General features: G+C 43.5%; 1 protein-coding gene across 2 annotated transcripts; it reads left to right on the forward strand.

Annotated features, from left to right (window-relative positions):
* The first annotated feature begins 9,805 nt into the window (after nt 1-9,805).
* LOC311126287 (ras-related protein Rab-5A-like) lies at nt 9,806-13,331 on the forward strand. 2 transcript variants are annotated; one of them, XM_084200298.1, is made up of 6 exons: nt 9,806-9,880; nt 11,773-12,002; nt 12,302-12,453; nt 12,686-12,808; nt 12,919-13,012; nt 13,206-13,331. In XM_084200298.1, exons 2-6 carry the CDS (start codon nt 11,837-11,839, stop codon nt 13,319-13,321), a joined length of 651 nt encoding a protein of 216 aa, XP_084056424.1. In that variant the 5' UTR covers nt 9,806-9,880; nt 11,773-11,836; the 3' UTR covers nt 13,322-13,331. The 2 variants fall into 2 exon arrangements, with proteins under 2 accessions (XP_084056424.1, XP_084056423.1); XM_084200297.1 differs by having other exon boundaries at nt 9,841-9,977.
* The last annotated feature ends 1,139 nt before the right edge of the window (nt 13,332-14,470 follow it).

Raw genomic sequence — 14,470 nt, forward strand, 5'->3', positions numbered from 1 at the left:
ATACCTTTTATTTATTGTTTGCACGGGACCGGTGGTAATGGTTGGGGCGGGGCAGACGGGGTGGCATCAGACACCTAGAAATCATGTTGGTGTTTTGTGCCGTTCCGCTGGTTCTGCTTCAGTCATTGCCGCGGGCCCGTTCTCCCCATTAGGTTCCCACCAGCCTCCTGTGGTGTTTGTGTATGTATGTATATATGTGTGTGTACATATAATTATTATTTGTACTTTATTTTTTTCTTATTATTTTCTTATTATTATGTATGTGTATATTTTAATTTAGTTTAGATTGTTATTTTTTGGTATAAATGTTTATGTGTGTATATACGTATGTGTATGTGTGTATATGTATGTACAGTTGAAGTCGGAAGTTTACATACACTTAGGTTGGAGTCATTAAAACTCGTTTTTCAACCACTCCACAATTTTCTTGTTAACAAACTATAGTTTTGGCAAGTCGGTTAGGACATCTACTTTGTGCATGACACAAGTAATTTTTCCAACAACTGTTTGCAGACAGATTATTTCACTTATAATTCACTGTATCACAATTCCAGTGGGTCAGAAGTTTACATACACTAAATTGACTGTGCCTTTAAACAGCTTGGAAAATTCCAGAAAATGATGTCATGGCTTTAGAAGCTTCTGATAGGCTAATTGACACCATTTGAGTCAATTGGAGGTGTCCCTGTGGATGTATTTCAAGGCCTACCTTCAAACTCAGTGCCTCTTTGCTTGACATTATGGGAAAATTAAAAGAAATCAGCCAAGATTTCCAAACGCCTGAATGTACCACGTTCATCTGTACAAACAATAGTCGCAAGTATAAACACCATGGGTGCGAAAAGTGCAAATCAATCCCATAACAACAGCAAAGGACCTTGTGAAGATGCTAGAGGAAACAGGTACAAAAGTATCTATATCTACAGTAAAACGAGTCCTATACCGATATAACCTGAAAGGCCGCTCAGCAAGGAAGAAGCCACTGCTCCAAAACCGCCATCAAAAAGCCAGACTATGGTTTGCAACTGCACATGGGGACAAAGATTGTACTTTTTGGAGAAATGTCCTCTGGTCTGATGAAACAAAAATAGAACTGTTTGGCCATAATGACCATCGTTATGTTTGGAGGAAAAAGGGGGTTGCTTGCAAGCCGAAGAACACCATCCCAACCGTGAAGCACAGGGGTGGCAGCATCATGCTGTGGGGGTGCTTTGCTGCAGGAGGGACTGGTGCACTTCACAAAATAGATGGCATCATGAGGAAGGAAAATTATGTGGAAATATTGAAGCAACATCTCAAGACATCAGTCAGGAAGTTAAAGCTTGGTCGCAAATGGGTCTTCCAAATGAACAATGAGCCCAAGCATACTTCCAAAGTTGTGGCAAAATGGCTTAAGGACAACAAAGTCAAGGTATTGGAGTGGCCATCACAAAGCCCTGACCTCAATCCTATAGAAACTTTGTGGGCAGAACTGAAAAAGCGTGTGCGAGCAAGGAGGCCTACAAACCTGACTCAGTTACACCAGCTCTGTCAGGAGGAATGGGCCAAAATTCACCCAACTTATTGTGGGAAGCTTGTGGAAGGCTACCAAAAACGTTTGACCCAAGTTAAACAATTTAAAAGCAATGCTACCAAATACTAATTGAGTGTATGTAAACTTCTGAACCCCTCGGAATGTGATGAAAGAAATAAAAGCTGAAATGAATCATTCTCTCTACTATTATTCTGACATTTCACATTCTTAAAATAAAGTGGTGAACCTAACTGACCTAAGGCAGGGCATTTTTAATAGGATTAAATGTCAGGAATTGTGAAAAACTGAGTTTAAATGTATTTGGCTAATGTGTATCTAAACTTCCGACTTCAACTGTATGTATATGTGTGTATATGTATGTATGTATGTATATATATGTATGTGTGTGTGTATGTATAAATAATTGTAGTTTATATTTATTATTATAATTTGTAACGTGTTTTTTTTTGTTGATTGGGGGTACGTTTAATTTAGCAAGATCCTTGTTCCGATCTCCCAACCTACAATATGTAAACGTATGCTGTCTATATCGGTTGCTGATGGTTTATGTTTAGACCGGCATTGCTCAGCAATATAACCTTGAGCTGTTATATCTTGCTTATCTCATGAGTCGATCCAGGATGGCACTTAAGTGCGTAATATGTTCACTTTGCAACTTATTCTGTTTTGGTTTATTAGATGCTAAATGAACACTTGATTTGCGGGAGCCTCCTCAGTTCATATGTTAGTAGACGTTCTAGGATAGTGAGAGGTGAACGTATATTTGGGATTTTATTTTTGTTTTACCTCTCGTTCGAGGTTGCGCCGTGCATTTTTGGCATCGGCCAGACAGTGTTTTTTATTTTTATTTTGTATAATTTTTTTCTATTTGTATATACACTGCTCATAAAAATAAAGGGAACACTAAAATAACACATCCTAGATCTGAATGAATGAAATAATCTTATTAAATACTTTTTTCTTTACATAGTTGAATGTGCTGACAACAAAATCACACAAAAATTATCAATGGAAATCAAATGTATCAACCCATGGAGGTCTGGATTTGGAGTCACCCTCAAAATTAAAGTGGAAAACCACACTACAGGCTGATCCAACTTTGATGTAATGTCCTTAAAACAAGTCAAAATGAGGCTCAGTAGTGTGTGTGGGCTCCACGTGCCTGTATGACCTCCCTACAATGCCTGGGCATGCTCCTGATGAGGTGGCGGATGGTCTCCTGAGGGATCTCCTCCCAGACCTGGACTAAAGCATCCGCCAACTCCTGGACAGTCTGTGGTGCAACGTGGCGTTGGTGGATGGAGCGAGACATGATGTCCCAGATGTGCTCAATTGGATTCAGGTCTGGGGAATGGGCGGTCCATAGCATCAATGCCTTCCTCTTGCAGGAACTGCTGACACACTCCAGCCACATGAGGTCTAGCATTGTCTTGCATTAGGAGGAACCCAGGGCCAACCGCACCAGCATATGGTCTCACAAGGGGTCTGAGGATCTCATCTCGGTACCTAATGGCAGTCAGGCTACCTCTGGCGAGCACATGGAGGGCTGTGCGGCCCCCCAAAGAAATGCCACCCCACACCATGACTGACCCACCACCAAACCGGTCATGCTGGAGGATGTTGCAGGCAGCAGAACGTTCTCCACGGCGTCTCCAGACTCTGTCACGTCTGTCACGTGTGCTCAGTGTGAACCTGCTTTCATCTGTGAAGAGCACAGGGCGCCAGTGGCGAATTTGCCAATCTTGGTGTTCTCTGGCAAATGCCAAACGTCCTGCACGGTGTTGGGCTGTAAGCACAACCCCCACCTGTGGACGTCGGGCCCTCATACCACCCTCATGGAGTCTGTTTCTGACCGTTTGAGCAGACACATGCACATTTGTGGCCTGCTGGAGGTCATTTTGCAGGGGTCTGGCAGTGCTCCTCCTGCTCCTCCTTGCACAAAGGTGGAGGTAGCAGTCCTGCTGCTGGGTTGTTGCCCTCCTATGGCCTCCTCCACGTCTCCTGATGTACTGGCCTGTCTCCTGGTAGCGCCTCCATGCTCTGGACACTACGCTGACAGACACAGCAAACCTTCTTGCCACAGCTTGCATTGATGTGCCATCCTGGATGAGCTGCACTACCTGAGTCACTTGTGTGGGTTGTAGACTCCGTCTCATGCTACCACTGGAGTGAAAGCACCGCCAGCATTCAAAAGTGACCAAAACATCAGCCAGGAAGCATAGGAACTGAGAAGTGGTCTGTGGTCACCACCTGCAAAACCAGTCCTTTATTGGGGGGTGTCTTGCTAATTGCCTATAATTTCCACCTGTTGTCTATTCCATTTGCACAACAGCATGTGACATTTATTGTCAATCAGTGTTGCTTCCTAAGTGGACAGTTTGATTTCACAGAAGTGTGATTGACTTGGAGTTCCATTGTGTTGTTTAAGTGTTCCCTTAATTTTTTTGAGCAGTGTACTTGTTAAAGGTTGGTTGAGGGGGGAGGTTGGTGGACAGGGTGGAGAGTAAGGGTGCTTGCTGGGGGGGAGGGATCGGTTGGATACTGCTCGAGTCTAGATGCTACATATGCTGCTCTTGATAGTTTGGTGCACTTTCATACCTTTTTATTGAGTTACACGTTATGCAGGCCACCATAGGAACTACAAACGAGAGGAGGGCGGGGTTTACATTTACTTCCTGGAATGTCAAGGGATTAAACGAACCAATTAAGAGAGGCAAGGTCCTAGCCCACTTGAAATCACTCTCGTCTGATATTATATTTTTGCAAGAAATCCATCTGAAAAATAATTCTCATAGCACACTTAAATGTAGGTGGGTAGGTCAAGTGCATCATTCTAACTTCTCCGCCAAAACGAGAGGCACAGCGATTCTGGTACGGAAAGGAATTCCCTTTCTACATAAAAACACTATTCCGGATAAAGAGGGTCGCTATGTGATCATAATAGGAGAGATCCATTCTACTTCTGTAACTCTACTGAATATCTATGGGCAAACATTGATAACCCCACATTTTTCAAAAGAGTAATTGCCCTGATTCCAGATATCTCCCATACTAACCTGGTCATTGGAGGGGACCTTACTTATTTGATATTTGGAGGATCTCCAACCCAACGGGTAGGGAATACCTTTTACTCTCATGTTCAATGTTTATACCCGAATTGACTACTTTTTGGTTGATGCAAAATTACTCTCTTATACCTGTAATGTGAGGTATCATGATATTATAATCTCTGACCACAGTCCACTGACCTTTTCCCTGAGATTGGATGACATCGTATCAAACGAGAGGGTCTGGAGGTTGAATCCTCAGCTCCTCACAGAACCAACATTTTGTGAACATCTTCAAGACCAAATTACATGTTTCTTTGATACCAACGACAACACAGAGACTTGTGGGAAACACTGAAGACTTATTTTAGAGGCTGTCTCATCTCCTTTGAGTAGGCAAAGCAGAGAAAAATTAATAGAATTGGAGGGACACATTCACTTGGAGTAGGCAAAGCAGAGAAAAATTAGTAGAATTGGAGGGACAAATTCACTTACTGGATAGGGAGAATGCTAGTCATCCATCTATGGAGAAACATGAAAAAATAACCGCTTTAACATTTGAATATAATCAGATTCTCCCAGCTAAAATTGCCAAATCTTTTCTCTATGCCAAGCAAAAATATTTTGAGTTTAGTGACAAACCACACAAATTACTTGCCAGACAACTTCGAAAAACTGAGATTGACCGAATGATTCACAAAGTTAAATCTGCAACTGGGGAATTACTCTCTTCCCCCAAGGACATCAATGACAGATTCCGTCAGTTATACAAGACTCTATATGCATCTAAAGCAGATCCTAACCACTTAATTATGCAAAACTTTTTGGAGGACAATAATCTCCATGCCCTGAACCAGGACGATTCTAACTTCCTGAATAAGGAAATATCTCTTGGAGAAATTCGAGAAACCATTAAATCTCTAAAGAGTGGCAAGACCCTGGGCCCAGATCGGTTCCCTGGTGAATTCTATAAAACATTCAGCAACATGCTCTCTCCCTACCTGCACAAAATGTTGGTTCAGGCCAATGAGGATGGAGCTCTCCCACCTACTTTGGATGAGGCGTTTATTACAGTTATACATAAAAAGAGTAAAGATCCGGAAGAGGTAGGGTCATACAGACCAATATCTCTCCTCAATACAGACCAAAAGATTTTAGCAAAAACTCTGGCTAACAGGCTTAGCACCTTAGTGGGCAAAGTGGACCAGCCCAGCTTTATCCCTAACAGAAACTAATTCTTCAATCTCAGGCGCCTCTTCAACATTATGTACTGTATTCTCAGAGGTTACCCAACGTGGACCTTGCCATTATATCTCTTGATGCCAAAAAGGCCTTTGAACAAGTTGAGTGGTCCTATCTACTTAAGGTCCCACAGAAATGTCATATTGGAGATGGGTTCATAAAATGGATCCAGCTTTTATATAGGAACCCTCACCCTTTATACAGAGAATACTCACTAACCAATCATTATCGCCCCGATTTAACCTTTATAGAGGGACAAGGCAGGGTTGTGCGCTGTCACCTCTGCTTTTTGCTCTAGCCATTGAACCTCTCGCTCAGGCGATCAGATCTCATGCAGCAATACACTGCTATAATACTAAAGATTCTCTAAATAAGATTTCTCTATACGGGATACAGAATAAATTGGAACAAGAGCGAATTAATGCCCATACAGTTGCAAAACCCCTCTTGGTTAGAACTTCTTCCATTTAAGTTATCTTCACATACATTTTCCTATCTAGGAATTGTAGTTACCAAACAATACTCCTCTCTATTTAAAGAGAATTTCCCCCCTCTGATGCAAAAACTCAAGGCAAACATATAATTTTGGAGAACTCTCCCAATTTCCCTGCTCTGAAGAATGAATGCCATTAAAATGGTCTTCCTCCCACAACTGCTTTACCTATTTCAGAACATCCCAGTATTCATACCTAAGTCCTTCCATAAACAACTGGACTCAATTATCAATCCATTCATCTGGGATTATAAAACACACAGGATAGGTTAAAAAAAACACCTCTGTAAATCCAAGATGGAAGGAGGATTGTCTCTCCCAAATGTTATATTTTACTATTGGGCCGTTAACCTCCGTGATGTTACGTTTTGGCTGGATGACGTACTTCCGTCACCCAGCTGGCTTAGTATGGAGCATGAGGATTGCCACCCCTTCTCTATTGGTGCCGTGATTTTGTCCACTTTATAGTAACAATCCTATTATACATAGCACAGTCCGAATCTGGAAGCAAATTAAGGTCCACTTTGACCTTAGACCAATATCATTCCTGCTCCCTATTGCGAGGAATCCCTCCTTTGCCCCCTCTAACCATGATAACACCTTTGAGCGATGGGGAGAGCTAGGGATAAATACCATAGGGGATCTATATATAGAAGGGACCTTTTGCCTCCTTTGATTTGCTGAGGGAAACCTATAATCTTCCCAGAAGTAACTTTTTCAGATACCTATAGATTAGAGACTATTTTAGAAAACATCTTCTGGCATTTGGAAAAGCTAAACCTTTCATGTTTGACGGATGCATAAAAATATGTCCCACCTCAGGCAAACTGATATCTCGTCTAAATGAGGCTTTTCAATCTGTTAGCACACCTTCTACAGATGCCATTAAGGCAAAATGGGAGGAAGAGCTAGGGACTGACATTTCTGTGGCAGACTGGGAAGATAGCTTGGAGTATATCCACACCTGCTCCATTAACTCCAGACATTGTCTCATACAATTCAAGGTATTACACAGATTACACTACTCCAAAACTAAGCTGCGTAGGATATTTCCTGATAACTCCCTTATGTGTGATACATGTCATGCTGCGGAGGGTACACTACTCCACTGCTTTGCCCTATGCTCTAAATTGTCTGGTTATTGGTGTGGAATTTTTTGGATCCTCTCTGAAGTTCTCAAGACTTCAATTGACCCAGACCCGCTTATGATCATCCTGGGAGTGTCAGAAACCCTGAACAGATTAACCAACCCCCCAAAACAACTCATCTCTTAGTCTCATTGCGGCTAAAAAATTAATCTTGTTGTTTTAGATAAGAAGGAAGCTCCCTCTACCAAATTATGGCTCAGCGATTTGGCAAACAATTATATATATTCTGAGCAATAAATTATCAACATTTGATCAGATCTGGCAGCCTCTCTTACTTGGACCATCCGGCGCTGTGAATTTTTACATTTTAACGCACTCTCACTTGTAATATTTTAATCTACCCTTAGGCAGCGTGTGTTTGCCCCGGCACCCGAGCAGTGGGGGGGGGGGGGGACGGACATACGGACGGACGGACGGACGGACGGACGGACGACTATGACGACATCTGCCCTCTTTCTCTTTGTATGTCCTAATTCTGTAGGTCTTATTTTGTATTATTTATTTTGTACCTAGAACTCTGGGTATTTTTGTATCTGTCTGCTCTTTTATGTTTATATAAGAATTGCATACTTGTCTTTTCTACAAAATACCTAAACACAATTATTGTGTGTGTTCAATAAAAAATATTTGAACGAGCAATGGGTGTGGCTGAAATAGCCAAATCCATTCATTTGAAGGGGTGTCCACATACTTTTGAGTATAGGGGAGGGTCACTTGTTTTTTTTTCAAGAGTTCATGGGAGGGTTTAGGTAAAATATGGGATGTCCATCCATTTTCATTTCAGAGAGGTCCGTTTTTCCAATCCTTATTACAGATAACGTTCACTCCCTAATTTAGTCAGTTATACAGTGCTAGGTTCAATATTGGAGGAAAAGCCATAGCTTGCCGGTCCCAGACACACAACGGACAGCATTGCCAGTCCCTGGAACGAACAAAGTTGAGAATCACATACTGTTCTAGATGATGAGAGTTGAAACAAAAGTCAATACAATACAATCTTGCCACTATGCATTCAACAAACAACATGGCGGGTTAGATCCACTGGGTCAGAGACAAATGGCGTGTTCAAAACAACTGGGAGCTCGGAACTTGGAAATCTCCGACTTCAGTGTGTTCACAACAACTGGGAACTCGGGGGAAAAAACGAGTTCAATGGTCATCCAACTCGGGAAGTCGGGCCTCTTTCTAGAGCTCCGACTTTCTGACTTGAAGATCACTGACGTCATGATTTGACCTTGTTTTTTTTTTCCGAGTTCCCAGTTGTTTTGAACGCGGCAATAGATAGCCTATGATACAGCCTAACCTACAGTTTATCCTCAGCTGTTGATTTTTTTGGGTGCGCATTGTCCCCCCTTCACTTTATGAGTCCTCAGATCCTCAAAAAATTATACAGCTGCACCATCGAGAGCATCCTGACTGGTTGCATCACCGCCTGGTATGGCAACTGCTTGGCCTCCGACCGCAAGGCACTACAGAGGGTAGTGCGTACGGCCCAGTACATCACTGGGGCCAAGCTTCCTGCCATCCAGGACCTCTATACCAGGCGGTGTCAGAGGAAGGCCCTCAAAATTGTCAAAGACTCCAGCCACCCTAGTCATAGACTGTTCTCCCTGCTACCGCACGGCAAGCGGTACCGGAGTGCCAAGTCTAGGTCCAAAAGATTTCTCAACAGCTTTTACCCCCAAGCCATAAGACTCCTGAACAGCTAATCATGGCTACCCGGACTATTTGCACTGCCCCCCCACCCCATCCTTTTTACGCTGCTGCTACTCTGTTAATTATTTATGCATAGTCACTTTAACTCTACCCACATGTACATATTACTTCAACTATCTCAACTAGCCGGTGCCCCCGCACATTGACTCTGCACCGGTACCCCCCCTGTATATATAGCCTCCCTACTGTTATTTTATTTTACTTCTGCTCTTTTTTTCTCAACACTTTTTTTGTTGTTGTTTTATTTTTACTTTTTTGTTAAAATAAATGCACTGTTGGTTAAGGGCTGTAAGTAAGCATTTCACTGTAATGTCTGCACCTGTTGTATTCGGCGCATGTGACCAATACATTTTGATTTGATTTGATTTGATCTAGTTATGCATCTTTACGTCATCTTAAAGCTTTTACTTGAGCCCTGTATTTACTTCAATGGCAGATCCAAGACCAAAGGAATTGGTTAATCTAACGTATGCTTCTAACTAGCTTTACTACATTGATCCAAATCACACGTTGCTGTTGATTTAATCCTTGAAGAAAAAAAATCACATTTATGAATCTGGCGTTACCTCTGCAGAGCAGACGTGCTGTGTGACGTGGCAGAATGGGCGGAAGGGGTTGTTTGTGTTTTGGTTCGAGTAAAGGGGAAGTTGCGAGAAGAAAGAAAAAGGAGGAGACGTGATCGGGGTTGTTGAAATTATTCGTATGTTCAACAATACGTATCTGTCCGCACTGCGACCTTTATTTTGTGTATAGACTCTTGTGTGGTATTCTGTGTTCGTAAACCGCCTGGCTCTCAGGTATAGTAAGCGAAATGGTGTGAGAAGTTGTACATTTCAGCTCGTTAGTTGTCATTAGGCTAGCTTAGCTAGCTTGAAATGCTAACATTGACGTCTGGTGAGAAATGAAAAAAATAGGCCGTGGCCCCGACTTGGGAAGAGCCCTAACATCGGTTTTGTCATTTCATCGTTCCGACTCAAACCGTGTTCATGATGTTATTTATTGGTTGTGTTGATCATGTGTGGATATGGGTTCGTCATCTGATTCTGCTTGCTAGTTAGCTTATTGAAAATGTAGTTAGCCAGCCAGCTCCATCATCACATTCGCAATCTGACATGTTTTTCTAACGTTAGCTTCCACCCAGTCACCTAGCTAGCTGCTTAACAATACGGTCAGTAATCAGGGAGTAGGTAGGTAGCACACGTTAGCAATTCAGATTTTGATGTAGATAGTTAGCTGGCTAGTTACCTGGCTTGCTAATAACCTAGCTAGCAAGCTAACGTTAATTGGGTTAGCATTTGCGTCTATTTGGAAAATGGCGTGCTCTCAATTTCCTAGCTAGCTACTCTAGCTTCGAAAATAAAGCGAAGAGTAGCTCACGTTAGCTATGCTAATTTAGTACATTGTTGGAAGTTTGAACAATCCATGCTAGCACTGCAGAGATTCATAACAGTGCTGGTTGAGTCACTTCCCACCTCGAAAGCAACAGCCAGTACAGGCCGTTGGCATTGCTGTTAGCCTATTGCGCATGTTTACTTTATACTTTTTTGCTATTATATTCGCTAGATGTAGGCAAACATATTTACATTGGAAGGCACTCTTTAAACAACACTGCAACGCCTTGCCCGTAGGCTTGAATGCGATTGTAAATATTTGTCAGTCCTTGCTCAGTAGTGTTTTCCTCTATGGCAAATTGTGTGTGTTTTGGAAAGGTTGAGGGGTACAATTTCAGCTCCGAGAGAGGATGTTACTTTGTGTACCGACAGTTTGCATGGTTTTGACTGTAAATGCATATGGGAAGTCCAGATCAGAGCCATATTATTCAGTATTTTTATATATTTCCAAAGTCTACAGATTAGGCACACCCAACTCTCTGTCAGTTGCAATGTATGGTGTATTTGAACAAGGAAAATATATTTTAGTGAGCTTACATATCCAGCCATCTCTGTGGTACCATGCACTCTGAGATTGTACAGGGCTGAGTCATAGTCAATACACAAAATGGGTGAAAACAGTTTAAAACAGGGATATACGATCTGCTTGTCCAATAAGAAACGCTTGTATTCGTTTTCTGTTGCACAGTCTTTTGCTATGGTGTGCCCTTATTAATATGCCCCAGCTGTACAGCCAGGTTTGACTGGCACCAGCCATATTTATTTTGACAACTTGTTTTCAGGGCAGTCTGACACTCTCAATGGTCTTCAGTAGACAGAGGAGCATCTATTCAGAGGACGGAGGGAAAGACCGTGTCCAGTTCATTGTGTAGCTCATTCATTCCATCCCAACACTTCACCATATATTTTAGAGCTAAGTTGATCTCCTCTTTATCAGGAGAGTCTGGACACGGATATCAAGGTTTCTTCCTTTTTCTCTTTCGAGAAGCATGTCCACTTCCATACTGTCACCTTGACTCACTTATGGAGGATATAGGCCAGGGTTAAATTACATGTGTCAAAACAACTTCATGAAAACATCCTTATCTCTACTTTAAAACCCTCTTATCTTTACCACACCTGACATAACCCTAGCTAAAAACATCATCAGAGTCACGTGAATAATTTTTCATTTTTTCCTCCTCTCTACCGCCGCCTCCAGCTGAAGCCCTGACAGCGTAGTCAGACGTGCGGGACAGACACTGACCGGGGGATCTGACTAGGCCATGGCCAACAGGGGAGGAGCTACAAGACCCAACGGGTCTAACGCTGGTAACAAGATCTGCCAGTTCAAGCTAGTGCTTCTGGGGGAGTCGGCGGTGGGCAAGTCCAGCCTGGTGCTCCGCTTCGTCAAGGGCCAGTTCCACGAGTTCCAGGAGAGCACCATAGGAGGTGACCATCACTCATTTATGCACTTAGGCCGGGAACAGAAAATGATCTCTAGCCTCTTCTGCAAGTCCCTATCCCTTCAGTGTTATAAGATCTGAAAGAACCGGTTATGGAAGGAACCTCAGACTTGCAGACAATGGAGCAATAGGGACTATGGGTTGTTGTTGGGTGTGGGCTGTAGTTATCTATTTATCCCTTCATTCATATTGTTGAATGTGTTTAGTGAGGTGTCCTGCTCTAATGCTTTTTAAAGTTCACGTCAATTATGTATTTGACAACTCTCGCTCTTCTCTCCTCCCCAGCGGCCTTCCTGACCCAGACAGTGTGTCTAGATGACACGACGGTGAAGTTTGAGATCTGGGACACGGCTGGACAGGAGCGCTACCACAGCCTGGCGCCCATGTACTACAGAGGGGCGCAGGCCGCCATTGTGGTCTACGACATCACAAATGAGGCAAGTAGCATCATTACTTGCCCTTATGGTCAGAATCAATTATCCTTCGTCAAAATGATAATTGATCTCACATGTTTGGATATGTGGTCAAACTTGGGATCTCTTCACGCTGGATTATTCACATATGTTGGAAATTGGCCTAGGGCTCCGTTCCATTGAAGAAAAGGGATTCCAAATCGAAAGTGAAGTGTTTTTAACATCACCATTTCTATAATATGACTCTTGTCTCCAGGAGTCATTTGCGCGGGCCAGGAACTGGGTGAAGGAGCTGCAGAGACAAGCCAGCCCCAACATTGTCATCGCTCTGTCAGGCAACAAGGCTGACCTAGCCAGCAAGAGAGCCGTGGACTTCCAGGTGAGCCCTCCAAACACCTGTACCTGTCTGGTGTCACCAGAACACACCAGTGTGGTGTGTGTCTGCGTTTGACAGGCAGTGACTGTCTCTGACATGGTTGTTTTTCCCAGGATGCCCAGTCATATGCAGACGACAACAGCTTGCTCTTCATGGAGACGTCGGCCAAGACGTCTATGAATGTGAACGAGATATTCATGGCTATTGGTAGGTTCCTCTCACCCCGTGACACGCATCACTTACTGATATGTAATTGAATAGGGCCGTGCACACTGAAATACTCTAATACATACTTAGACAAGTATCAAGAAAATGTGAACTAGCAGGATGTTTTAATCCAGCGCTCCTCACCAGTAACTGGCTTTTTATGTTTTTTGTTTGTTTTTCTTCCGCCCCCCAGCGAAAAGATTGCCCAAGAGCGAGCCCGCGGCCGCCAGCGTTAACAGCGGGCGTAACAGGGGCGTCGACCTAACGGAAGCCGCCCAGCCAACCAAGGCCCCCTGCTGCAGTACCTAAAGCGAAGCCCCCCCCCACCCACCCCCACACTGCAGTAACTAATGTGATGTCCAACCCCCCACCCCCCCACACTGCAGTAACTAATGTGATGTCCACCCCCCCCCCCCCCCCACCCCCACACTGCAGTAACTAATGTGATGTCCAACCCCCCCCCCCCCCCAAAAAAAATTACTCTGATCTGCAGCAACAAAAAAATATGCCCTTTGAACCCCCCTCCCATCCTACCCTTCCCCTCTCTGCAGTAACTAATGCAAAGCAACGCCCTCATCTATAGTTCTCTCAATGACGCCCGCCCGCCCCTCCCTCTCCCCTACTGGTTCTGCTGTTACTAATTGAGACTCCTCCCACCTTCCTCCTTCTTTTCTGAAATTAGTGCCCGCCTTCCCTACCTCATTCTTCCTGACTATTGGCAAGCAGCAGGACTAAGGGGCGGGGCAACTCTGATGGTGGTCTCTTCTCCTGGGATAGCTACAGACTATCGCTCTGTGTTTCTAACACAATCTCTGTCCTTTTTGTTTGTTTGTTTTTTTGTTTAGTTGTTTTTTTTATAGTGGGAATTATGGATGCATGTATCACTACAAGGCCTAACATGATGATGAAAAAAATTTGATGTGTTAACTTTATTCAGCGGCACAAAAACATATATTCGCGAGAGAGGCTCCAAAGGTTTTCTAGGGCTAATTCATGACAAGTCTAAAGAAAAGACTGTTTAGCAGTGGATGGGTCCCTGCTAGTTTCTCTCTGTTGATCCATCTGTCTGTCTGCCCTCATCTTTATCTTGAGTAACGTATTCACACGCTATCCCCACTAAACCTTTAGTAGCACTATTGTAGAGTTGCTCCCTTCTGTCTCTCTTGGCCCCATCCCAGGACCTTGCCTGCTTCTAATGCTCAGTCCCAAATCAAACCCTAACCACTTAGGTACTTCATGTAGGTCTGAGAGGATTTGAGGTCTAAACAATCGGGTGAACATTCCACCAAGCCTATCATAGGATAAGGTGGAGCGATCCTCATAATGCTCACACCTATTCGATTCTCTCAGATCTACTTAAGGGGTTAGAGGGCAATTTGGGATTGGGCATAGCTGTCCTAGTGGCATCGTGCAATGGTTCACAGTATTGGCTCTGTGATTTCTTCAGTGTCTGCAAGG

Source organism: Coregonus lavaretus, assembly GCF_964263955.1.
Source record: "Coregonus lavaretus genome assembly, contig: HAP1_SCAFFOLD_1339, whole genome shotgun sequence".
NCBI lineage: Eukaryota > Metazoa > Chordata > Actinopteri > Salmoniformes > Salmonidae > Coregonus > Coregonus lavaretus.